We start from the raw sequence: 23,060 nt of genomic DNA, 5'->3' as shown, positions 1-23,060 counted from the left end.
CTATCTCAGGGAAAGGTTTCCAGGCAAGAGGCAAACCCAGGAGGAAAAGAAAACAAACACATAAGCCAGGCTTTGCTGCTCCGGCCCAGGGCGCGGGTGGGACGCGGGGACCCTGGGCCAGGGCACTTCCCTGCCCAGACGGTCTTGGGGAGCAAAGCTGGTTTGGGGTGTGATGGGAAGGAGGTGGTGGGGCTGCTGTGCCCCCCGCCAGCCCCACGGTGTCCCCATGTTGTCCCCACACCGTCCCCACAACCAAGACCTACCAGTCACCATCATCCTTGGGGTGACCAGCCACGGGGGCTGAGCCAACTCCAGGCGCGGTCCCACATTTTAGGAGCAACGGCAGCTCTAGAAATGCTGGGTTTAATTCAAGAGGTAAAAATAAATAAACAAATGAAAAATCACCACTAAAGAAACCCAAGTGCTGAATTACCCACAGTAATCCCCGCCGTGGCTTTACCAGAGCTCAGCTGAACTCCGCAGCTTAGCAAAATCTGCCCCGGCTAAAATTATCATCGAACGTTACAGGCAGCTTCTGAATCGAGTGAACCGTTCGCTCACCGAACCCCCGCTCCGAGCGCGGCAAATTAACGCGGCATCCGGCAACCCGCCGGGAGGAGGATGAAGGAGGCCGGCGGCGCCGTGGGCCGGCACGGTGACCGGTGACGCGGTACCTGCCACGTGCCGGGCGCTCCAGCTGCGCTAAGGCAACGGGGGAGATCTCGTAATCCCTCAGCTCATCGGGAGAATCCGAACAAACAGCAGCCCCGGCGAGGAGGGACCGCGGTGGGACCGTCCGGCTGCGGGGAGAGCGATCGACCCCAGCCCAACTCCAACCCTGCTGAAGCGGCTTTTCCAAGCGGGTGGAGCGCAAGGGTTTAAGAGCGAGGAACAATATTTTTTCAACCCAGCAATTGGCGACCGAGGAGGCAAAACAACCCAGAACTGATTTCTCCGTGCAGAAACAGAGGTGGGGGGGTTTTCCAGCGTCGCTGCCTCCTTACAGGAGATGGGGCCGGGGTCTCGTTGCTGTGCAATGAGCAGCTCCCTGCGGGGTACAGAGGGGTTTTTTGGGAGATGGCCTGCAGGAAAACACCAGCACCCGACATCTCCTGCCAAGTTCTTGCACAGCAACGCCGGACGCTGCTCCCGGTCGCACCTGCCAAGCCAGAAGTACATTCTCTCCCCTTGCGAAACCCAGCACGGCCGTGCCCGTTCTCCGCCCAACAATGGCCGCTCCTTTGCGGCCACAACCACCCCAAAAAGCGTCAAATATGGTGCCCGGGCCCCTCCAAAGCGAACACCGGACACTTGCTGGGCTGCATCGCCCGGTGCATCCCAGAACCACCATGAAACTAAGAACTCAGCTTCACCAAGCGCATCCCTACGGTATAAGGCACCTGCCCATACGGCTCCGAACCCCCACGTGCCCCCAGCGCATCCATCCTCATTATTTAATTATTACAACACGGGAAGGGCAAGCAGAGCCCAGAGCTGGGCTGCCACCACCTGAAGGAACCGGCGGCTCGTGACTGCGGGTGGGTGACCCTGGTCATTTGTCCTGCGTTCTTCCCCAGCAGTCAGGCTGAGAGCAGCTTTTCCAGCTTACGAAGTTCCTCCCTCCCGTCTCCGACCTGCAGGGGACTTTGTAAATCCCGCTGGATTTACCTCGGGCACAGATGAACCAGGCGCATCCCTCTCACACAGCACAACCTCGCTTTCCATTTTAAAACTCTTTCTATCCGCAGAACGGCTCCAGAGAGGATGCTCGAGCTCCTCTGCCGTGCTATGCAGCCCCAATCGCATCCCATGCGGCCTCGGGGGCAGCAACGGAGCGGGGTGCAGGAGGATGGGGATGGGTTGGAAAGCATCCACCAGCTCACAGCCACCCCAGGGCACACACACCGACCCCTTTCACCAAGGGGAAAGGACCCGTGCTGGGAGCAGCTCCAGGCATCTTAAACCCCCAGGTTTGCTTTAGCAACCCCTTTTTAATGATTATTTTTCACCAGGGACAATGCGAGTGGCACATCCAGGTCTGTGCATAGGAAGCGCCCTTACAGCCACTCGTGTCCCGGGGTGACGCGGTGGGACAGGAGCAGCAAAGCCCCCGAACCCTCCGGAGATTCCCCCCGTGTCCGTGGATGTGACGACACGATGGCCCGGGGAGGAACGGCAGAATGGGGGCAGAGCACGTCCTGCCAGCAACGCAGCCGCCGGGAAAGCAAGAAATATCTCTGTAACCCACTTCTGCCCTCCCAGGAGAAAGCCTGGAAGGACCCAGGGCCCTTTCCTCTCACAGCAGAAGCCAGCGGCAGAGACCAAGCTTATTCAGGGCAGCCAGTTCCCCTTATTTCACCTCCTCTCCCCAACAAAAACTCGCTGGTGGAGGCTGGGAGGGCACTGCGGGTTGCCCACGCTGCTCAGGCAGCCCTGACATGACCTGTCTTCTAAGTTCATCGTTTCTTTGTCGTTCCTGGATATTCAGCCAGACTGGAAAGGCTTTACAGCCCAAAGCAGCACTCGTCCTCTTCGCCAGCACCACCAGCAGCTCACGCCAGGGCCGAGCTTTGCAGACCCGGCGATGGAAACCTTCACGCACCCCGGCTCCAAACCCCGAGGATTTGGCATCTGCAGAAACACCATTACCTCTGGGGAGCTGCAACTGGTTTCTCAGGAGGATCCGGGTCCAGATGAGTTCACACATTTCTAAAGGACAAGTTGCTTTAATTCACTTATTTGCAGAAGCGAGTCATCGCACCCAGGCCACGCAGCAGCGAGGGAGGGAGGGAGGGGGCACCCCAGGGGCTCAGGGCCCTTCAGCCACACACCGGTGTTTAAAAACAATAAAACAAAACAACCAGCGTGAGGCTCGTTGTGATAGGACAAGGGTGACGGTTTAAACTAAAGGAGGGAGATCCAGGCTGGACATGAGGATTAAATTGTTGGCCCTGAGGGTGGTGAGAGCCTGGCCCAGGTTGGCCAGAGAGGTGGTGGCTGAACCATCCCTGGAGACATCCCAGGCCAGGCTGGACGGGGCTCTGAGCACCCTGAGCTGGTGAAGATGTCCCTGTCATGGCAGGGGGGGCACTGGGGGAGCTGGGAAGGCCCCTCCACCCCAAACCATCTGTGACTCTATAAGGATTGATGGAAAAATCAGCGCTGAATTCAGTCCCCCCAGCTCGCAGAGGGCTCACAGGGCAGGTTTTTCCCCGTGGAGAGGCAGAGACCTGCCCAGCGCTCACCCCGAGCAGGAGCCGCAGCCAAATCTCTGCCTGGAAACCTTTACACCATTCCTGACAAGGAAATAAAAGGGCACGGAGCTCCTGGCAAAGTAAAGTGGCCAAGCCCTGATACCAGCGGCCCTCCTGCACCGCTGGGCTGGGCAAAGCGCCGGGGAAAATAAAGAGAAAACTCCTGTGAGTACAAGAGAACTGAGGATTTTCCACACAAATCCCAAGGCTCAGCAGAGAAGCAACACCAGAAAAGAAACAGGCCCATCGAAGGGTTAATAAACCACGGCAAGATTTCAGTCATCATGGAAATCACTGTTAAAGGGAAAATAAACAGAAGGCGGGATTAAATGAAATAAATGTGATTTTGAGTGCCCAGCTGTTAAATAGTAACTGGGAATAACTCCTGCCTTATAAACACCTTGAGGCCAAAGGTGCCTCCAGCAACAGCATCAGGAAAGCTCCGTGGCAGCAGACGCAGCATTGAGCCCTTGGACCCCAGGGACATAGGCAAAGGCTATTTTAGCATCTCTTTTATCAGCCACGGTGCCCGCACCAAGTGTTTGGGCAACAGGAAGATTGGGATGAATCAGTGTTACCCTGCTGCCATTGCACAGCCTGGACTGCGGGTTAAGTCATTTGCAGCAGCTCATGGGACGAACCGAGGACAAACGGCCTCAAAAAGGCACATGGAAATGTGTGCGTGTGTGTTGTAGCTGATAGGGAATCAGCTTTAATTAGCATCGATTTTTACATTAATTAGAAAACTCCTCTACAACCGCAGCTGTGCGAGACCAAGGGAGCGCTGGGAAGCGCTGTCGGAGGGACAGGAAAGCAGCCCCTGGGTGTTTTGGGGAGGAATGGATCTGCCCAGTACCCCGGCTGCCCCCTTTTCTCCCCCAGAACCAACCTGCAAAAGAATCACAGCATTTCAAGACCTCTTTTGGTCCTTCAAGAGGCCGATACAGCAAACGCCATCCAGTTACATCCACCTACACTTGAACGACTCCATCCCTGCGCCACAGCTCTAAGGGAAATACCCAGCAGGATCTGCATCGAGCAAGAGCTGCTGGTTTGTATAATAACACATCATTATGTCAGGGAATACAGCTGTGCAAGTGGAAACCTGGAATTACATCCCCTGCACGTTTCCAGACCCGGTTGAGCCCCCAAGCCCCTCACAGTGGTATTTCCACAAACGCATCACCAAGAGCTGCCCATTTCTCATTTACCAACATCCTCTACTTTCAGCCCTGGAAAATGCTTTGGGTTTGATGCATTCAAAGACAAGGCAGGAGAGGAAGCCCAGGCTTCAGCTGCTCAGAGGAACAGTTACCCAGATGGACAAACATCACTGCAAACAGGGTTAACTCAATTAAGCCCCATTCTTTCAATTGGGGCAGGAGGGATAAGAAGTGACGTCCTCGCAGTGATGGCGAGCTCAGGGAACATTGGGAGAAGGGGCTGGTTAAAGGAGGGAGTCGCAGGCTCCAAGGTCAATATGGATCAGCCAGATGTTGACACTCCAAAACATGCCCAGGTGGGATGTAAAACTTCTCCCCGTGGTGCAAGAACGTGCGAAATTCGGGGCTCCCTGCGGGGAGGCGAAAGGAGGAAACACTGAAAACAGCGGACGCAGGTTGAACCACACCCCGGGTTATCTGGAAGGAGGCAAGCAAAACATGAATTCCAGCAAGGCAAAGCCCCGAGGACGCTCCTCTGCATGCTGCCCACCTCCTCTGCCCCAGTGTGAGCTGCTCCTGAGCCCACACCTCGCAGATAAACCCGATCCCATCCAAAATCGTGGCTCCTTCGCCAGGTCCTGCCAGCAACCTCCAGCTCGGCAGCCAAGGGGAGGCTGAAGCCACCTCCGAGGCCGGCGGCCGCCTCACCCGAATTACAATGCAGCCTGTTTGACGAGCTGGAACATCATGTCCTCGGCCACCTAAGTTCTTTGGCTGTCACCAACCTGAAGTAAACAGATTCTGCAGCAGCAATAAGCTCGTTACCAAGGCCACCGTATTGATCTCCAAGTGTAATTAAAATTCACAGTTCAAGCAGCCCAATGCAACAGGGGCGGCTTCCGAAAGGCGTGAATGGCCCCGGCTCCCGCGTTCTCAGGGCAGGGAGCCCACGGGGTGAGGCTCAAATAACACCCCAAGCAGCAGCTTCTCTTTGGAGCAGCAACCAAGATGCCCCAGAGCACCCACTCCCTGTAAAATCACAGAATTGTTTAGGTTGGAAAGCCCCTCAAGCTCATCGAGTCCAACCATAACCCACCCCGGCACTGCCCCATGTCCTGAGAACCTCATGTCCGTCTGTCCAGCCCTCCAGGGATGGTGACTCCAGCACTGCCCTGGGCAGCCTGTTCCAATGCCCCACAGCCCTTTGGGGAAGAAACTGTTCCTAAATCCAACCTCAACCTCCCCTGGTGCAACTTGAGGCCGTTTCCTCTGTTCCTGGCGCCCTCCTCGAGATCATCGATAAAGACATCAGACCCTGCGCTCTGCCGAGGGTTCACCAGCCAGGCTGAGATGCTGTTCAGCCCAAGGCTGTGGTGCAGACCAGGTTCAGGCGCTGCTGAGAGTGGTCAAGTCCCCAGGGCTTTGCCGAGGGGCTCCAGCATACGCCGCTGAGATGGTGACAAGATGCTCCTCCTCAGCGGGGCTCCCCAACCCTCCGCAGCAGCCCCCAGCCCCACACGGATCCAACCCAAGGCCCCACGGAGAGGGAGAGGGGTCAGGAACTGCACAAATGTTGGCACAAGGTCCTTGGCCCTGGGATGGTCACCTCAAGTGCCACCACCATCCTCTGAGTGAAGGTGAGTCAGAGTCCCCCAGATAAGCAGCTCTGATCAAAGGGCTCAGCGGGAAACGCAACGAGCCCTCAGCAAACGGAGAACGTCGCCCGCAGGAAACTCCCGATGATAAAAGACACGAGCGTATCTCTTGAACCAGCGCTGAGCCCCACACCTCCCTGCACAAACACGGGACCGGGTGCTCCGCGGAGGAACCGTGAGGACAGGATCCTCACCAGCAACGCCCTGCGTGCAACCAGCGGGTTGATCCAAAAGGATCAACTCCAGCCTGGCCTTGAAAAGCTGGTTTCCTGAGAAATAAAGAAAAACACAACAAAACAGCCTTAACCTCGAGCAGGGAGCACAGGAACAGGCTCCAACATTAGCACGGGCTGGGAAGTGCGGTGAAAACTGTCCGGATCCCAAAGAAAGTATTGTGGTAGGCTGGTCCTCAGCAGAAAATAAGTCCACGTTTTGGGAAAGGCCTAAATAAACACGGTGGCTGTGCCGCCAGCCGCCTGCCCGCGCTGCAGTCACGGGAGGGACGCTCCAGCGAGGAGAACCGGCGCTGCTCGGATGGGTGGTGTGACACCCACACCACCAAAACACAACCAGAGGTGCTTGTGAAGGCTGTGGAGAATGAATACCCAACTCCTCCTCCATCTCTGTCGGGGTGGAAATCCAGCCTACCTCGTGGGGAGAAGAGAGAAGCAAAACCCGCTCACCCTGGGAAGCCAATTTGCAGATGGCTGTGTGAGCCTCACCTCAAAAATCTCCGTTCTTCCTGCTCTCCACTTCAATGACTTAATTAAGCATCTTCTGGCCTTGCAGCGGCGCTGGGTGACAAGGACGGGGCTCCCTTCTGGACAGCAACAAGACCCTCCCAAAAGCCCAAGGGATGAGAAGGACCCAAGAACTATTTATTACAGAAATAATTACCTTTCTGTCATTTAATATAGCACCACCTGTCTGCTCCTGCCCCCAGTAAATCACCTCTGTTGCCAACACCCTCATGATTTGCTCTCTCCACAGGTCAGGGTACGACCAGTTCAGCTTTTCACCATCTCACCACAGCAACATGTTCACTTATTCAGGTTTCCCCGCACCCCAACAAGGCCAAACCCATCCCAGGTGCTCCAAACAGCGAAAGACAAGTGTTCAACTCAACCCAGCCCACACATCTCATTATGAGAAGGAAAAACTGCAGCAAGAGGATAGAGAGAGCAAAAGAATACAGGAGTTGGGCAAGGAAGTGAAGAGGGAGCAGTGCCGGTGTCTGGCTGGACAACCGGCAGGGGAGATGGTGGCCGGTGCCCCGGACAGGCTCACAAAGGCAGAGAGGATTTAGGAGCAGCCAGTCTAAGGGATGGAATTAAATAGGAAAAACGAGCGACTCCCAGAGCTCAGGCAGTACAAACAAGGGCAGTCTGAAGGGGAAGGGGGTTATCAGCACCCGGCTGGGTAGGTTTGGGACTGAGAAAAATGGGGCAGAAAACGCAGATCTGGGAAGGGGCCGCGTGCGAGGCCGGGGAGCAGCCTGCAGCAAGGTCAGACACCATGGCAGGACGGCAGCTCCGCAGGCACCTGCGAGAACCAGCCCTGGAGACGATGCTCCGGAGGCACCCAGCCCTCCCCGGGGACAGCAGCTCCCTATGGGCTCCGTGCCCCCTCCCCAGGGACAGCAGCTCCCTATGGGCTCCGTGCCCCCTCCCCAGGGACAGCAGCTCCCTATGGGCTCCGTGCCCCCTCCCCAGGGACAGCAGCTCCCTATGGGCTCCGTGCCCCCTCCCCAGGGACAGCAGCTCCCTATGGGCTCCGTGCCCCCTCCCCAGGGACAGCAGCTCCCTATGGGCTCCGTGCCCCCTCCCCAGGGACAGCAGCTCCCTATGGGCTCCGTGCCCCCTCCCCAGGGACAGCAGCTCCCTATGGGCTCCGTGCCCCCTCCCCAGGGACAGCAGCTCCCTATGGGCTCCGTGCCCCCTCCCCAGGGACAGCAGCTCCCTATGGGCTCCGTGCCCCCTCCCCAGGGACAGCAGCTCCCTATGGGCTCCGTGCCCCCTCCCCAGGGACAGCAGCTCCCTATGGGCTCCGTGCCCCCTCCCCAGGGACAGCAGCTCCCTATGGGCTCCGTGCCCCCTCCCCAGGGACAGCAGCTCCCTATGGGCTCCGTGCCCCCTCCCCAGGGACAGCAGCTCCCTATGGGCTCCGTGCCCCCTCCCCAGGGACAGCAGCTCCCTATGGGCTCCGTGCCCCCTCCCCAAGGACAGCAGCTCCCTATGGGCTCTGTGCCCCCTCCCCAGGGACAGCAGCACCCTACAGGCTCCGTGCCTCCTCCCCAGCCACCCCCGTGCCAGGCAGCGCAGAGCTCCGCTCGCGGCCACTGCAGAGCCGCACTGCTCTGCATCAGCATCCCCCGCCGGGATTCCTCCGGCACCCACAGGGGCACAGTGCCCACCAAACACACCGGCCACAGCTGCACCAGCACCCTGAGGCATGGAGGAGCCACATAGCTCACCCCTCCAGGAGAAAATTGAAGATTTTAAGCCCATTTTGTGCTCCCGTGCTGCTGCATGAGTAAGCAGATCAGTCTGCAGCATCTGTCTGTCTGTCTGCCGGCACCCAGGTGTGAAGGAGCCTGCGGAGGGCGATTCCCACGCGACAAGGACACAACGGGGATTGGGTGAAGTGACAGATGGGGACAGCGCTTGCCAAGCCCCCCCTGCATTGCCACCATCTCCAAGCACGGTGGCATGTCCTGCCTGCCCGATACCACCCGCGGCTCAGCCGCGAGTTTAAGGCTTCACCGACCAGCCGACACGGATTCGGAAAAGCAGCCGCGGCCAAGGGCACCGACGGGCTCCAGGGAGGCAGCGCAGCAGATGCCCAGACACAAGGGAGATCTGGAAGGGCACAACCTGCCCTTGAGCTCCCTCTTCCTCCCCACACCTGTAATTCACTTAATTTGGGCAAAACACAAACCCCGGTGCTTCCAGCCCCCCCCAGCAACACGAAGGCACGCACTGGAGACAGCCCCAGGCTCAGCGCCGCTCACCTCTGCATGGAAAGCTCCCACAGCCAAAGAACCGTCTCGCTCTGACCAAAGCTGCTGTTATTTTGCTGTCAGCCCGATTTCCCAGAAACTGCAGTGAAAAAGGAGCTTCGGCAGAGCCAGGCAACCCCAGCTCTTGGGGGAAAACCACCACATTTCTGCAGAAAGGCTACAGCTCCGTTCACCTTGACCGTGCCGGCTCCTACTTAAATCCGGAGTTGATCATATTTAATCTCTTAATCTCTTACCTCCTGCTGTTTCACTTTTTCACCTTAAACAAGTGACTGACAAGAGAAGGAGACACAAACGTCAGCGATCCCCCGGGCTGGCTGCGCAGCCGGGGCTCGCTCAGCTGCCCCCGACGCAGCGGCGAGGACACCGATGTCTTCACAGCACCCGAGGTGCCCCCAGCTACACCGGAGATGCTCCCCCGGGTCCGAGCTGGGCTCAGGGCCCTTCCCCTGCACTCTGGCACCTTCCCCGAGCAGCAGCACGAGTTAAGGCTCCTCTCTGAAAAGTCGTTCAGCGGCAGGTCACACGGAGGAGACGGAGCCTGCGCTAAGCTTGGCCGCGTTCCCACTCTCCCCATCGCCAAACGCCTCCTGCAAACTGCATCGGTAAAGTTCAAGGAGCCTAAAAATGCAGGGAGGGAGCCGCTTCGGCAGCACACTGCAATTTTTTTCCCTACCTTGGTGCTGGGAAATCATTTCTCGCAATCATCTTCGCTGGCCTCTGACCACGCTGAGAGGTCCTGGGGCAGCGAGCGCAAAAGTCGCTTCGACTTGTGTCGGAACAGAAAAGCATTTTAGTGGTTTAATTGCGATCCTGCTTCGAAGGCTGAGCTGGAAGCACTCAATGTCTTATCTCAGGAGGGCAATTCTCCCTTCCCCGTCCTTTTATCCTTCTGCCAATGCCTCCGCTATTACTGAGCTCTATTCGCAGTAACTAGCCAGGCAAGGAAAACTGTGGCCCGAAGCATTTTGTTCCTTGACCTCAGCCACATCATACACTCCCCATGATCTCGCTGGCGTTATCAGCCTCAAATGTGCTGGTGTTTTCAGCCTCAAATGTCGTGTACGTGTCGTTCTGGGCACCTCTAATACCGTCACCCAGCCAGGACAGGCTGCAGCAGCCGCGACTCTGCCTGTGGCTCCTCATGCCGTGTGTGTACAGCAGCAAATTCAAGGTGATAACACACCCCACAACCCCTGAGACACCAGCAAACTTTGTCTCTGAGGATGCTGGATCAATTCCCCCCTCCACGTACACTGCATTTCTTTTCACGACACATATTTTGGCCCCGTAGGATACTTCAGGATTAGTGGTTTGCTCCCCGCTCTCAGAGCAGGCACCCACAGCCTCGCGTCGTCAGCTCCCCAGCCCTGAGAAACACGACGGTAACAAAAAGGTAAAAAACAATCCCTGAGTCTGAGCTGCGCTGAGCCAGAAGACACAGATCCCAGCTCCACATTCCTCTGCTCCTTCCTCCAGGCTACGTCCACAACCCAGATAAACAGGGTCGGGGCGCAGGGAGAACCTCCAGACCCTGCTCCACAAGCCTGGCCAAGGAGAGACGTCTGGAACACAGTGACCCGCGGGCAGCCCCTCCACGGGGGTCGGACGCTCCCCTAATCCCACCACCGGCAGGGGGAGGCAAGAGAGACGCTCCCCCTGAGCAGCAGAACATTCGCATTCACTGCGACTGCTCTGCCTTTGCGGCTGCAGCCCCCGGGGGAACACGATGTTCAGCACAGCGGGGACCTCCGGCCGCAGCTGCGCGGATCCGTGCGGCGCCGGGAGCACTAAATCGGCCTCACTGGCAGGACCGGGGCTCCAGCGGCACATTACCGAACCTGGCAGGTCCGCAGCGAGCCGGAAGCACAGGTCTCCACGTGCTCCCCCATCTAAAAGCCGGTTACCCAAGTTAGTGGGTGACACGAGAACAGTGGGGAGTGGCACGGGGACATCTTGGGAGGTCCTGCGAGAAGGTCTTCAAGGATGAAAGAGGCGACTGGAGCTCAGCGCCGGGGCTGCTCCGGCAGCCTCTTCCCCAAGCCCAAACGCACTCCCACCCACGTCTCCAGCAGAACCCCAACCCCAAAAAGAGTTCGACACGCCAAATTTCCTCCTGCTGCCCTTCAGAGTGACCTACAGCAGCATCTCCAGGTCGCTGCTGCCGGCTCGTCCCATTTCACAGGTCCCCCTCCTCTGTCCCCACCGCAGAGCACTGTCACCTCCACACACACCTCCAAACACGGGGTCCCCAGGCCCGCTCCCCCCACCTTACCTGCCCGTCCCCTTGCCCGGGGTCACCTTGTCCCCAGACACCCCCACACCACAGCCAAGTCCCCGCTCTGCTTCCTGGTTTCCCCCCCAAAAAAACTGGACCAGGCCTGGCCCCAGTCCCCCAAACTGGGCCACATCTCTCTCGTACCGGTACCAGCCCATCAGCACCGGCCCAGGGCTACGTCCCAGTACGGACCCCTCTCTCTCCAGTACCCAATCCCTCCCGATTCCACCCCAAAATGGGTCAACATCCCCTTTCAGCCACCTCTGCCCCCAAAGCTTGGTACCAGCCCCCCCCAGGCCCGGTCCCGATTTCCCTCTTCTCCCCCCAACGGGGACAGACTCCTTTTGCCAGTCACCCCCAAACTGGACCAGTCCCTGCTTTCCAGGCACCTCCCCCCCATCCAGAGGCTGCTCCCCCAGAACCGTGGGCTGCTCCCTCCGAACCGGGCCGGCCCCCGCCGGTACCGGTACCTTCTTGGGGGCCTTGGTGACGGTGGCCATGAAGGAATATTTCTCGGCGTCCTCCACCTCCTTGGCCTGCTTCACTCCCTCGCCGCCGGCGGGCTCCGGCACCGACATCCTGACGAGGAGGAGGCGGCGGGGCGGGCCGTGGCCGCCCGCGGTACCGGGCGGGGCGGGGCACGGCGGGCAGGTCGAAGCGCTACCGGTCGGGCTCGGTTTAAGCCGGCTCGGCTCGGCTGGGCCCGGCCGGTGCCGCGGCGGACGCTCCGGTGCCGCCGGCTCTGCGGCGGGACTGCGGCCGCCGCGCACGGCGCCAGGGGCGGCCCTGCCGTGACGTCAGCGCGTACTGACGTCAGCGCGCACTCGCCGGGCAAGTGAGGCCGGATGGCGGCGGCGGGCGGAAAGACCGCGGCGCCGCGGCGCCCCCTGGCGGCAAGAGGCGGGGATGGCGGGGATGGGCGTGGCCGGTGGGCGTGGTCTGGGGGGCGGGACAAGGGATCGCAATGACAGGACAAAGTAAGGTAAATTGCAGAAGATCAACGAAAAATACCCCAAGGTCTTTCTGGAAAAAAGAAGTATGTTTGTTCGGGGGGAAAGTTAAAATGGGGAAATATAAAATAAATCAGGGAAAAGTATTAAATCAGGAGGGTAATAAATAAACTGGGGGGGGAGTAAACTGGGGGGAAAAAATAAAAATTGAAGAAAACGGAGAAATCATAGGAGAAAGTGAAATGACAGGGATGGTGGAGGAGCGGGACGCAGCCAGGCAGCCCGTGGGAGGGGGACACGGGGTGTCCGTCTGTCCTGCCCATGCGTGTGGTGTCTGTCTGTCCTGCCAGGTGTCACCTCCCTCCCGGCCCCACCCATGGGTGCTCCCCCATCCTGCCGGAGCATCCCCCCCAAGGTCCGTAGGGTCCCCAAAGGGGCGCTGGGGACAGGCAGGACAGCAGCAGCACTGCCTCTGGGGACACCCTGACCCCGTCCCTGTCCCCAGCCCCCACACAGCCGGGGTCAGGGGGTCCAACCCCGCTCGGCCTTTGTTTTCCCAGAGGCATTCCCTTAAAAATAAAAGCAGGAAAAACATCAGCATTTGGGTTAAACCCCCGGGGGAGAGGACAGATAACGGTTTTTAACCAAAATCGCTGTGTCTGGCCACAAAACGGCCTCTGGCCACCAAAATCCTCCAGCAGCTCCTTGGCCAAACCCCCGTCCCGGCCTCTCTGTGCCCCAGAACCGCGGCCGGGGGCCCTTTCCGGGCGTCTCTGCCCCGTCAGCAGCTCTGCGGGTGCCCACAGCACCACGGGGGGAAACCGGGGGGACAGAGACCTCTTGGGGCACTTAGGGGGGATCTCGGGGCACTTGGGGGAGTCTTCGGGCACTTGGGGGGTCTTAGAAGACTTGGGGGGTCTCAGGGCACTTGGGGGATCTCTGGGCACTTGGGGGGTTCTCAGGGTGCTTGAGAGATCTCAGAGGCAGCTCCTTAAGGTACAAACACCCACTTTGCACCCTGGGGTGGAAAGACATCTTTTTGCTTTTTTCTTGTATTTCCCATGTGTTTTTACAGGTTCAGGCTGCCTGAAGCAGCCGGGGGGGGTCAGGGATGAGGGTTTAAATTCGGAGGGGGGAGGTATTGGTGCTCTCCACACACCCACCAGCAGCCAGGGACACTCACACCTCTGAGCGCTACCAAAGCATCAAACTGCCTGACCATCATTCCGCTCCAGAGTTAACACCCTGTCCTGTGCAGCCGGCTTCCACCTGGAGCTCCCTGCAGGGCAGGGGCTCAGTGCCCCCCAGCACCCCCAAACCCAGGCAATCTGCCCACCCCTCCGAGCAGCTTCTGACCTTAAATACCACCCCCCAAAAATCCAACCATAATGACTGTGGCCTGAAGCCGGCGGGATATATATAGGTCCCACTTCCCTGGGAAGGGGATGTGGAGCTGGGAAACCCCCGGCTGCTGCTGGAGCCGGGGGGGAGTGGGGAGGGGGGGGGAAGGAAGAGCCGGGCTGAGTCAGCCCCCCCCGAAAAATCCTGGTTGTCAGCAAACCCGACACCCGCAAACGGCCCCATCCTGCCCTTCCCGTCCCCCCAGGGGAGTGATGGGGGGGGGTTAACCCTGCACCCCATAACACGACACCCCCCTGAGCGCGCTGGGGGGGCTCAGGCAACATGAAGCCCGTTCACGCCCTGGGTACCCCCGGGGATGCTGGAGCCGTGCGAGGGGAGCGGATTCGGGGCTCCTCCATTCCTGGGAGGCAAAGGGGATGCGGGGGGGCCGGGGGGGGAGGAAATGCCTCTTTAAGTGCTGCCTCTCCAAGTGAAGTGCTGCAGGAAGCTTTGCCTCCAGTGTGTTTGCTCTAACCAGCTGCTCCCCGACCCCCCGCACCGATTTCAGGGGGTCCCGCTGCCAGGATGGGGAGCCCGTGCCCAGAGCCCCCCACCCCGGTGGTGTTGGGGGGGTTGTGGGGGGCAGGGAGGCCGGATCTGTCCCTCTGCCCTGGTGCTGGTGACCATGAACTTGTGTCCATCAACAGGAAAGTGGGTCAGGGTGACGTGACCCACTGAGAGCTTGACCCTGAGTCCTCGTCTGCATCCAGGCCCCCCCATCCCAAAGAGGAGCTCTGACCGCCCCCACCGGCTCCCCGCAACAGGCAGAGTCCCCATCAGCTCCTGGGGACCCCCCATTGCAGGGGGCAAGGAAGGGACACAATGCTTGGCCCTGGATCCAGCCCAGAGCCAGGATGGGGGGTTCCATCCCTCCCCAGGGCATAGGAAAGGGGTGGCTCCAGGAGACCCCCCCAACTACCCCTCAGTACCCATCCCCACACCCCCAGATGTCCCCTCAACCCCCGCCATCCCCCCCCATCAGGTACCCCAGGGTTGATCACCAGCTGCCTCCCCCCATCCCTTCCCACACTCACACAGTGCTACACATCTCCATTTATTAATAATATTAAATATACAGGCTGATTTTTTATTATTTTCTTTAAATAGACTTCTTTAAATGACTTTGTATAAAATATTTCAACATTTCACTGTATAAAAAAACCAAAAGAACATAGGCAAAATAAATCTGACACAGCTTAAAGGCAAGTTCTGTCCCCCAGGAGCGGGGCCGGCGTCTCCTTCGTGGTGAAGAATCAGTTTACACCAGTGAGTTTGGCCCTGGACCCCCTGATTTACACCAGCCCCCCGCACCGGACCCCCTCCCTTTGGCAGTCATAAATACACGTATTAAAACTAAAAATCAATAGTAATGCTTTCTTTAAAAACAGTTTGGTTCGCCCACATTTTCTTCTATCATATAAAAATAATAAAACTTCAAACACCCAAGAGCAGCGCAGGCCACGCTTCACATTCAGGACCGGGGTGGAGGGGGCAGGATGTGACCCCAGCCCATGGTTTGGGGTCTTGTGCATCCCAAACCTGGCTCTTTCACAAGACAGGGGGGCTGAGCCGAAAAGCCCCCCGGTCCCCAGCCGGGTGTCTCCATCTCTTACACCCGCGTCGTCCCCCGGCTCCGTTTCCCTTCTCTAAAGCGCAGTCACCCAAAACACAACACTAAAATCCAGTCGCAGGCGAGGCCAGCTCGCAGCAAACCCTGCGAGGGGGTGGGACGGGCCCCCCAGGACATATTTCTGCAGGATAAAGACTTTCATCCGCTATTTTAAAAGTAAAACGCTAACGGCGCGCCGGCGAGCCGAGGCCAGCTCGGGCACAGGAGCGGAGCCACGATGGGGACAAGGACGGTGCCAGGTGTCACCCCCCCAAGTCTGGTCCCATGCAGGGACTGGGGGGCTTTAAATATTCACAGTGTGAGGGTTGAAGTTGCAAGATGAGGCTGTTGGGGGCCGGAATCCCAGCAAATGCCCCCCCGGCGTTGGGGATGCTCTGGTTGAAGCCTGGGGCGATGCAGGGGTTGTCGGGGGCAATGGGTGCTGCTCCAACCCCCCTGTGCTGGGGTGGGAGAAGAGCCGGGGGGGTTGGGGAGCTGGTCCGTGTCCCAGCGGGATCCGTCGCCCCACATCCAGCGTCTCCATCATCCTGCTCGTCACCGCGGTGTCACCTCAGCCACTGTCCCAGCAAAGCCCTTTGGTGACAGCCCGACGCCATCCAGCCCTTGGCTTCCCGGGGGTCCCACTCGGGGCGCATCCCCCCCATCCTCGGGATGGTTTGTTTTGCAGTTCCTGGTCACCGGCGCGGGAGGGGGGAGGATCAGCATCATGGCAGGACCGCGGGGGGGCCGGCGTGTGCCGACCCTCCATCCCACAGCGAGGAGCATCCGGATCCGTCCCCCCCAAGCAGCTTCACATCCCGCCTGGGGCCCTGGGAAAAGGAGGGGAAGGATGAGCTGGAGCCAGGGAGGGTGCGGGGGGGGGAAGCAACGCATCAAAACCACAGGAAAAATATTATATATATTAAGAAAGTGCTGGTAATGGATTAACGAGCTGCAAAAACCACACGCTGGCAGCGCTGGGGTGCGGACCTGCCGCTCTCGGCGGCTCTCCCCCCGCCCCCCCGCAGCCCAATTTCCCTGCCCGTGGCTGAGGTGTGTGTCAGGGGGACAATGTGGGGATTCACCGCTGTCCCCACGGCCTTGGACTGGAGCCCTGTGGGGTCCCATCCAGCCCCTGCTCACCTCAGAGGTCCTGAGTCTCCAGCTCTGGACTCCGCGCTGCTCCCCGCAGCGCCCTGCAGGGAAAACCGGGGGGGTTTAGGGCGGGGGGTCCAGGGTGGGGGTCCCCAAACCCCCCCAGGCAGGACGGTATCGCACCCACCTCCGCTCCGGCTCCTCGGGGTCGCAGCCCCCGTCCTCCATCGGCCGCTGCAGAACCTGTGCGGAGGGAGGGGGCACAGGGAGATGAGCCCCAGGGAAGGGGAGGGGGCTGCGGAAGCAGGGGGTCTCCCAAATAATACCCACCCTGCTCAGCACCACTTTTACCCCCCTCCCCCCAGTTTCAATATGACGGGGAAAGTGGGGCTCAACCCACACAGACCAAGAGATGAGCGGGGAAACTGAGGCAGGAGAGGATGCTTGCGCCCGGGGAGGGGGCAGGATGGGCTGGTGGGGGGGGCCTTACCCTGGATTTATACTTGTAGAAGAGCAGCCCTCCCATGGCCAGCAAGACGGCCACCACGCTGGCCACCGTGATGTAAACCAGGGGCTCCCGGCGGCCCTCCCTGGCCAGCGGCTCCTTCCTGCGCTGCTCTGCGCCCAGAACAAAGCCAGAGTCAAAGCTGGGGCCGGACCCCCCGTCCTGGGGCTCCCGCAGCCGGCTCAGCCCCCAGCCTCGTGCCCTGGCCCCGTTGTCGTCCCCAGGGCCACCCGCCGCTCGGTCCCATAGCCCCGGGGCCATCCTGGAGAAGCGGAGCAGCGTGACGGGCTGGGCGGCCTCGGCGGGACTGATCCTGGCTCCCCCGGTGCTGGGGGACGCTGTCGGCGCCGTGGTCCTGAGCCCGCCGGGACGAGCCGGGAGGATGGAGGGTCCCCGCTGCTGGGCTGGCAGGTGGCCGGCCACCGTGTCACTGTCCCCCTGCACCAGTTCTCCGTCCCCGCGCAGGATGGGGACGTCCGCCGCCGCCTGGTTTAGGGTCCCCGATGGATCCAGGAGGGTTTCGGCGCTGTCGGCTGGAGCCGTCTGCTGCATGGCGGGGGACAGCACCGACGTCACGTCACCTACCCCGGCACTCGGGACCTCCCCAGTCCCCGAGCCGCCGTCCGTGCTACTGGGGGGCTGAGACAGGGCGTCTAAGTCAGCGAGGGTGGCATGGAGGCTGTAAGGGACCCGGGTGCTAGCGGGTGTCACCTCCCCGCCGGCGTGGGTGGCAGCAGGGAGGGAGGGCTGGGTGGCGGAAGGGAGGGCAGGGGACAGGCAATTGCAGTCAGGATCTGTCCCCACACCTGAAAGAAGCAGAGAGAAACGGCCGTGGGGTCACCAAGGGGGACACAGCCAGCAGATCTGAGGGCGGGGGCAGCGTCCCCGTCCCTCCCCGCAGCCCCGGGCAAGCACGTCAAACCACCCCCCCAATAGAAGAGAGTGAAGGTGGGGCAGGGAGCAGGCAGGGACAGACGTGGCAGCACGGAGGTGACAAGCAGCGGGCAGGATGAAGCAAACCCGAGTCACCGGGTCCCCTGAGCCGATGGCAGTGGGTTATCCACGACTGGCAGGAGCCGGACAGTCACATTTAACGGTCCCCCCCACGGCACAGGGACAGGGCACAGGGACACGGCACAGCTCCGACACACGGACGGCAGCGAGACGTCTCCTCCGTGGACATGCAGACACAGCACGGGCGCTCACAAAAGCACAAATGGCAACACGGGCTCTTCCACCCCGGCGAGCAACGCTCCCCCCAAAGGCTTGGTTGGGGAAACTGAGACAGGGAGGGCAGCTGAAGTGACACGGCCAAGGTCATGCAGCATGTCGGTGGCAGAGCGGTCCCGGCGCCTCGATTTCTCCATGTTACGCTCAATGCGGGCGCTGGGGTTTTGAGACGGAGCCCAGATTGATGCCTCCAGCTGGGCTGATGGAGACGCCTCCTTATTCCCCCTCAGCATCTCTATTCGGCCTTGTTTCCAGCAGGATTCAGCCCAAATCCCATCTCCGACAGGTGCCCAGCCCCTTGTCCCCACCCCTGCCCCCCCAGACACGGACACATCGCCAAGGCCACCTCGCGGGGACGGTCACCAGCTGAGCGACAGAGACGGGGACCAAGGCAGACACGTGCTGTGCCCACGGCGCCCGCGTGTCCCCGCAGAGGGGGACACACGGCTCTCAAGCTGCTCCATGCAGGCGAGCCCAAGCCCCCCCGTCCCGGCAAAGCCTCGGTGTCTCACCTGGGGAGGCTCCGGCCCCGGGCCCCGGGCAGGACCGGCGGTACACCTGGCTGCAGTCCTTCTCGAAGGTCTCCTGGTTCTGCAGCAGCTGGTTGATGTCCTGGAAGAACTGTTTCACCAGCACCAGCATCTCGTACGGGGAGGTGGTGAACTCCTCGAAGCACATTTGCGAGAGCTGGAGGAAAAACCCGGCTCAGCAGTGGCTCCATGACTGCAACAAGCACCCGCTGTCACCCCCAGGGCAGAGCTTGACCCCCTCCCCAGCTCCCTGCGCCATTCACACCCCATCTCTGCTCCACAATGTCCTGCCCACGCACCCCCCCAGGATGCTCTGGACACCCCATTTCACCCAAGGATGGGAACTCAGCCCCACAGATGTGGCACCCCGGGAGGAAGGAGACACCCGACCTTCCTCTCCTCATCATCCTCCTCCCTGATGCAGGGGTCAACGTTCTCGTCGATGCGGTTGTACATCCTGCGCACCATCTGCATCTTCTTGGCGTTGGACGAGTTCTCCTTGAACTCTGTTCGCTCCAGGATCTTGCCCAGCAGAGGAAAAGCGGCTTTCACATAGCAGATGGAGTCGTTCTGCAAGGACACGGATCCCCCCAAAAACTGGTTACTGGATGGGCAGAGGCAGCACCGCCCGTCCCGCTCTGCCTGGGGGAAACTGAGGCACGGAGTCACAAAATGCATTTCTACAGCCCAAGATGGGACTCAAAAGCCACCCAGCCAGGCAAGATGGGTCCCTCCTGCAATAGAGGACAGGAAAGGGGACACGGGGGATGCGGGGAACCCCTCTATGCACCAGCCAGCCCTGGTCCCTGTCCCCTCTGTCCCCTGGTGCCCAGCAAGGAGCTACTCACCAGCTGCATCTTATCGATGAACTTGAAGGAGACCCTGCCCGGGTGCTGCATCTGGGTGTCAGCCTGGAAGGAGAGCGCAGAATGTCACCCCACGTCCCCGGAGGGGACAACACAGCAGAGCCACCATGGGGGACCCACACAGCTGGAGCAGAGCAGCTCCAAGATGTGCCCTGAGCACAAAGAGGTGTCTGACCCCCCCAAACCCACAGGGCTGGGGGGTTCTGCTCCCACCCTTCATCCCACACCATCCTCCTCCTCGCACAGATGCTGCCCTAAGGTCAAACCTCCCCCAGGGGCAAGCCCAGTACCCCCAGTCCCACCAGGACTTCCTCCTCCTCCTCCTCTTCCTCCCCACACCACGGCACAGCCCTGCTTGATTCCCCCCGGGTCTGCTAAAGCCGGGCTGCAAATGAGCATCCCACCGCACAGGAGGTGGCCGTGACACCGAGGTCACACGTCCCCCGGCATCACACAACGCTGGGGTCCCGCACGTCACGACCCTTTCCAATAGCGGGGAAAACACACCCCAAATGAGACCCCGCGCCTCCGGGCCGGCATCCCAGGCTGGGAGGGCGAGGGCTGCCAGAATTGCCGGCCGGCAATTCTGGCAGCCCTCGCCCTCCCAGCCTGGGATGCCGGCCCGGAAACAATTGCTCCATTATCCCACAGGAGCGAGGGATGGCTCCTCCACCAGCGGGAAGAGGAGAGGGGCTGCGATCCCCGGCAGGGAAACCACAACTTCCACTCAAACCTACTCCATCCCTCTTCTCCCCAAAACCACGCGTCCACTTTTAATCCCCAGGGGGTTGCAAGGCAAAGGCTCCCAGGGGACATGGGGTGCTTGGGGAGGGGAAGCTGAGCTTGCAGACATGGTATCTGCCAGCTGCTGGCACCGCAGCTCGGTGCTCAAAGAGGAAGAGGTAAAGCGAGCCCGGACACGGCGGTTTTACACTCTGCGAGCCGGGGAGCTCGGTGCAAAGCGAGCGGGGAACGAGGATTCAAAGGCGCCGCTATCGCCTCTCGCCCACCCGCCTCGCTCGCCGCAACGGCGGAATTTAATCTGCGACAACCGTGCAAATCCCTGCGTGCCCCCATTCCCGGTTCTCCCCCGAGCATCCGCGTGATTCCCCGCTCGGAGGTGAGCCAAGGGCCAGGGCGGGATGCGGCTCCGGCAGCCAGGATGGGGCCAGCAACTGTGTCCCTGTGGGGTGGGTGCGAGCACCCGGAGCTGCCCCACAGGACCAAGGCACCCGTCAGGCCAGCCCGGCTGGCTCCAGCACTCACCAGCCTGGCCAGTGGCCCCCCTCGCTGCCTGCCACCCACCCACAGCCCCATTGCCAGCCCAGCTTCCAGGCAAGCAGCTGGACTCAGGAATGCAGCCGGATTCCTCAGCTTAACCCCTGCGCGGCCGCCCGGAAAACACCACGGCCCCACAGCACCGGTCCCCTCTGCCACTTCCCCATCACTCCTGCACCCATCCTGCCCCGCTCGTGTCCCCTTCCCGGCCACGCTCCCGCTGCTCCGTCCGTTCCTCCAGCACACACTGTGCCATGCCCACCCCTGCTAACAGCACCGTGGCGCATCACCCCCTGGTGCCCACTTGTCCCTCGTGCCCACGGATGCTCAGCTCCTGGGTACCATCACTTTGCCGGTGGAACTGAAAATAAGCTGATTTGCTGATTTTCAGCCCTAAATAAGAGCTGATTTGTGCCTCCCCAACCCCAAACAAGCCCTCATCCCATGGCAGAGCCCGAGGAGGGCACTCACCAGCTCCTCCAGCTCGGCCAGGTGCTTCTCCGTGATGATCTGCTGGCAGTAGCTGTTCTGCTCCGTCTCATGGATGCTGCAGAGCAGGAGGAGGAGGAGGGACGACAGCAGGGTGCAGCGGAGCAGGCACACCTGGGCATGGCACAGCAAAGGCTTAGAGCAGGGTAAACCCCCCCGCCAGCCCCTGCCTTTCCCCACCACCCCTGAGGAGCCGCCTTGTGGTGCAGGGGGCTTGACCATGGGCCAGCAGGATAACCCCACCATGGTTCTCCAACCCCTGCCCGTCCCCATCCTGCTATTTTTAGGAGAGCCAGGTCAGCGGGGAATTTCCCGGTGCCCAGCGCCAGGGCTGCATGGCCCGGGCCCGGCTGACACACGAGCTCTTGTCCCCGCCACACTCCTCATCCGGCCCTTGTCCCCTCTCCCGCACCATTTCTCCAGCTCTCCTGCAAGTTCTCTCCTCCGCCCCGGCTCCAGGGAGCCGTTCTGACGCACTGACCCACCCATCCCCAAAAATCTGCTTCCCACCCTTCGGACCCCCCCAGCCTCCAGTCCCTGCACCCGCCGGGCTCTTTCCATGCAGCAGCTCTGGCGTCGCCCCAAATTCCCCTCCCAATCCCCCTGCAAAGAAGCGGGAAGGCCCCGAACCGTGGCTGGAGCCCGGTGGGCGATGGGGTTTGTCCCGGCACCAAGACCCCCGAGGAGGGGATGTGGCAGACCCCCGGGGGGTGTGTGTGTGCCCCCGTCTCCCACGGCACCGGCAAAGAGAGGGTGCTGGGTGATGGGTGGGGGGAATTTCCCTTGGATGTTGTCCAGAAATCCTCCCCTCTTGTGAAACTGCAAGATGCCGCCTGGGCCACCGCCGAGACACGGCCACGGCCGGCCGGAGCCTCGCCCCGCCGGGACGGGCTGGAGCCGGGGCTGGAGCCGGGGCTGGAGCCTCTCCCCGCCGGCTCCGCCAACCGGAACGCGGCTGAACCGAAAGCCGGGCGGGGGACGGGGCTTCATTCCGCGGGTCCCGGAGCTGGGACGCGGCTGGAGCCGAGAACCGGGATGGGGCTGGAGCCTCATCCCGCGGCTCCGGAAACCGGGATGGGGTTGGAGCATCACCCCGCCGGGAGCCGGGACCCCCGGAGAGGGGATGTGCCACGTCGCCCTGCACGACCGGGGAGGGGAAACGAGGAGAACGGAGCTAACGGAGCGGCTGCTGCCCCCAGGGACCCCGCACAGGTGGCAGCGGGCACCGGGCTGGGGGGTGAAGTGGGGGTCCCCCCCAGACGGGTGGTGTAGCGTGAGGGGCCGCCGTACCTTGGCTCCGAGGCGGGGCATGGGGGCTGCCGTGGGGCCGGGAGCTGCGGCGGGGCCGGGCGGTGCGGGCGAGGCGGCGGCGGGGCCGAGCGGGGCCGGGCTGAGCCGCCGCCGCCGCCGCGCTCCCCTTTATAGCGGCGGAGCAGCATGTGGTTTATGAGAAAGGCCTGGCGGGCGGCCAGCGCCCGCGGCACGATCGGCCCCGCTCGGCTCCCATCGGCCCCGCTCGGCTCGGCTCGGCCCCCTCGGCTCGGCCCCTTCGGGTCGGATCGGCCCCGCTCGGCTCGGCTCGGCTCCGATCGGCCCCGCTCGGTTCGGTTCGGATCGGATCGGCCACACTCGGTTTGGCTCGGGAGATTCGCGGCACTGTGTGCGCGACCCCCGCCGCGCCTTGCACCATTCCGTGTGCACCCCTGGACACATGCACACGGACATGTGTGCACATGTG

The 23,060-nt window shown here is 61.2% G+C and overlaps 2 protein-coding genes across 4 annotated transcripts in view; both read right to left on the bottom strand.

The window, feature by feature from the left end:
• Window positions 1-12,144, bottom strand: part of STRIP1 (striatin interacting protein 1) — a 34,717-nt gene extending 22,573 nt beyond the window's left edge. The window contains exon 1 of the mRNA XM_071817944.1: window positions 11,840-12,144. Within this exon, the coding sequence (XP_071674045.1) occupies window positions 11,840-11,947 (108 nt within the window). The 5' untranslated portion in view covers window positions 11,948-12,144. The remainder of the gene's footprint in view (window positions 1-11,839) is intronic.
• A 2,617-nt stretch (window positions 12,145-14,761) lies between these two features.
• Window positions 14,762-22,741, bottom strand: CSF1 (colony stimulating factor 1). 3 transcript variants are annotated; one of them, XM_065854796.2, is made up of 9 exons: window positions 22,613-22,741; window positions 21,305-21,436; window positions 19,538-19,600; window positions 19,080-19,259; window positions 18,672-18,846; window positions 16,915-17,735; window positions 16,612-16,667; window positions 16,473-16,525; window positions 14,762-16,159 (listed from the first exon to the last, which is right to left on the bottom strand). In XM_065854796.2, the coding sequence occupies exons 1-8, from the start codon at window positions 22,631-22,633 to the stop codon at window positions 16,474-16,476; spliced, it is 1,500 nt and encodes a 499-aa protein (XP_065710868.1). In that variant the 5' UTR covers window positions 22,634-22,741; the 3' UTR covers window positions 14,762-16,159; window position 16,473. The 3 variants fall into 3 exon arrangements, with proteins under 3 accessions (XP_065710868.1, XP_065710869.1, XP_071673865.1); XM_065854797.2 differs by having other exon boundaries at window positions 16,915-17,042; XM_071817764.1 differs by lacking the exon at window positions 22,613-22,741 and adding an exon at window positions 21,735-21,785.
• Between the last annotated feature and the right edge of the window lie 319 nt (window positions 22,742-23,060).

The sequence above is a fragment of the Patagioenas fasciata genome, chromosome 21 (assembly GCF_037038585.1).
Source record: "Patagioenas fasciata isolate bPatFas1 chromosome 21, bPatFas1.hap1, whole genome shotgun sequence".
Classification (NCBI taxonomy): domain Eukaryota; kingdom Metazoa; phylum Chordata; class Aves; order Columbiformes; family Columbidae; genus Patagioenas; species Patagioenas fasciata.
The sequence above is the reverse complement of the archived record's forward strand: the minus strand, read 5'-3'. Positions and strand labels throughout refer to the sequence as shown.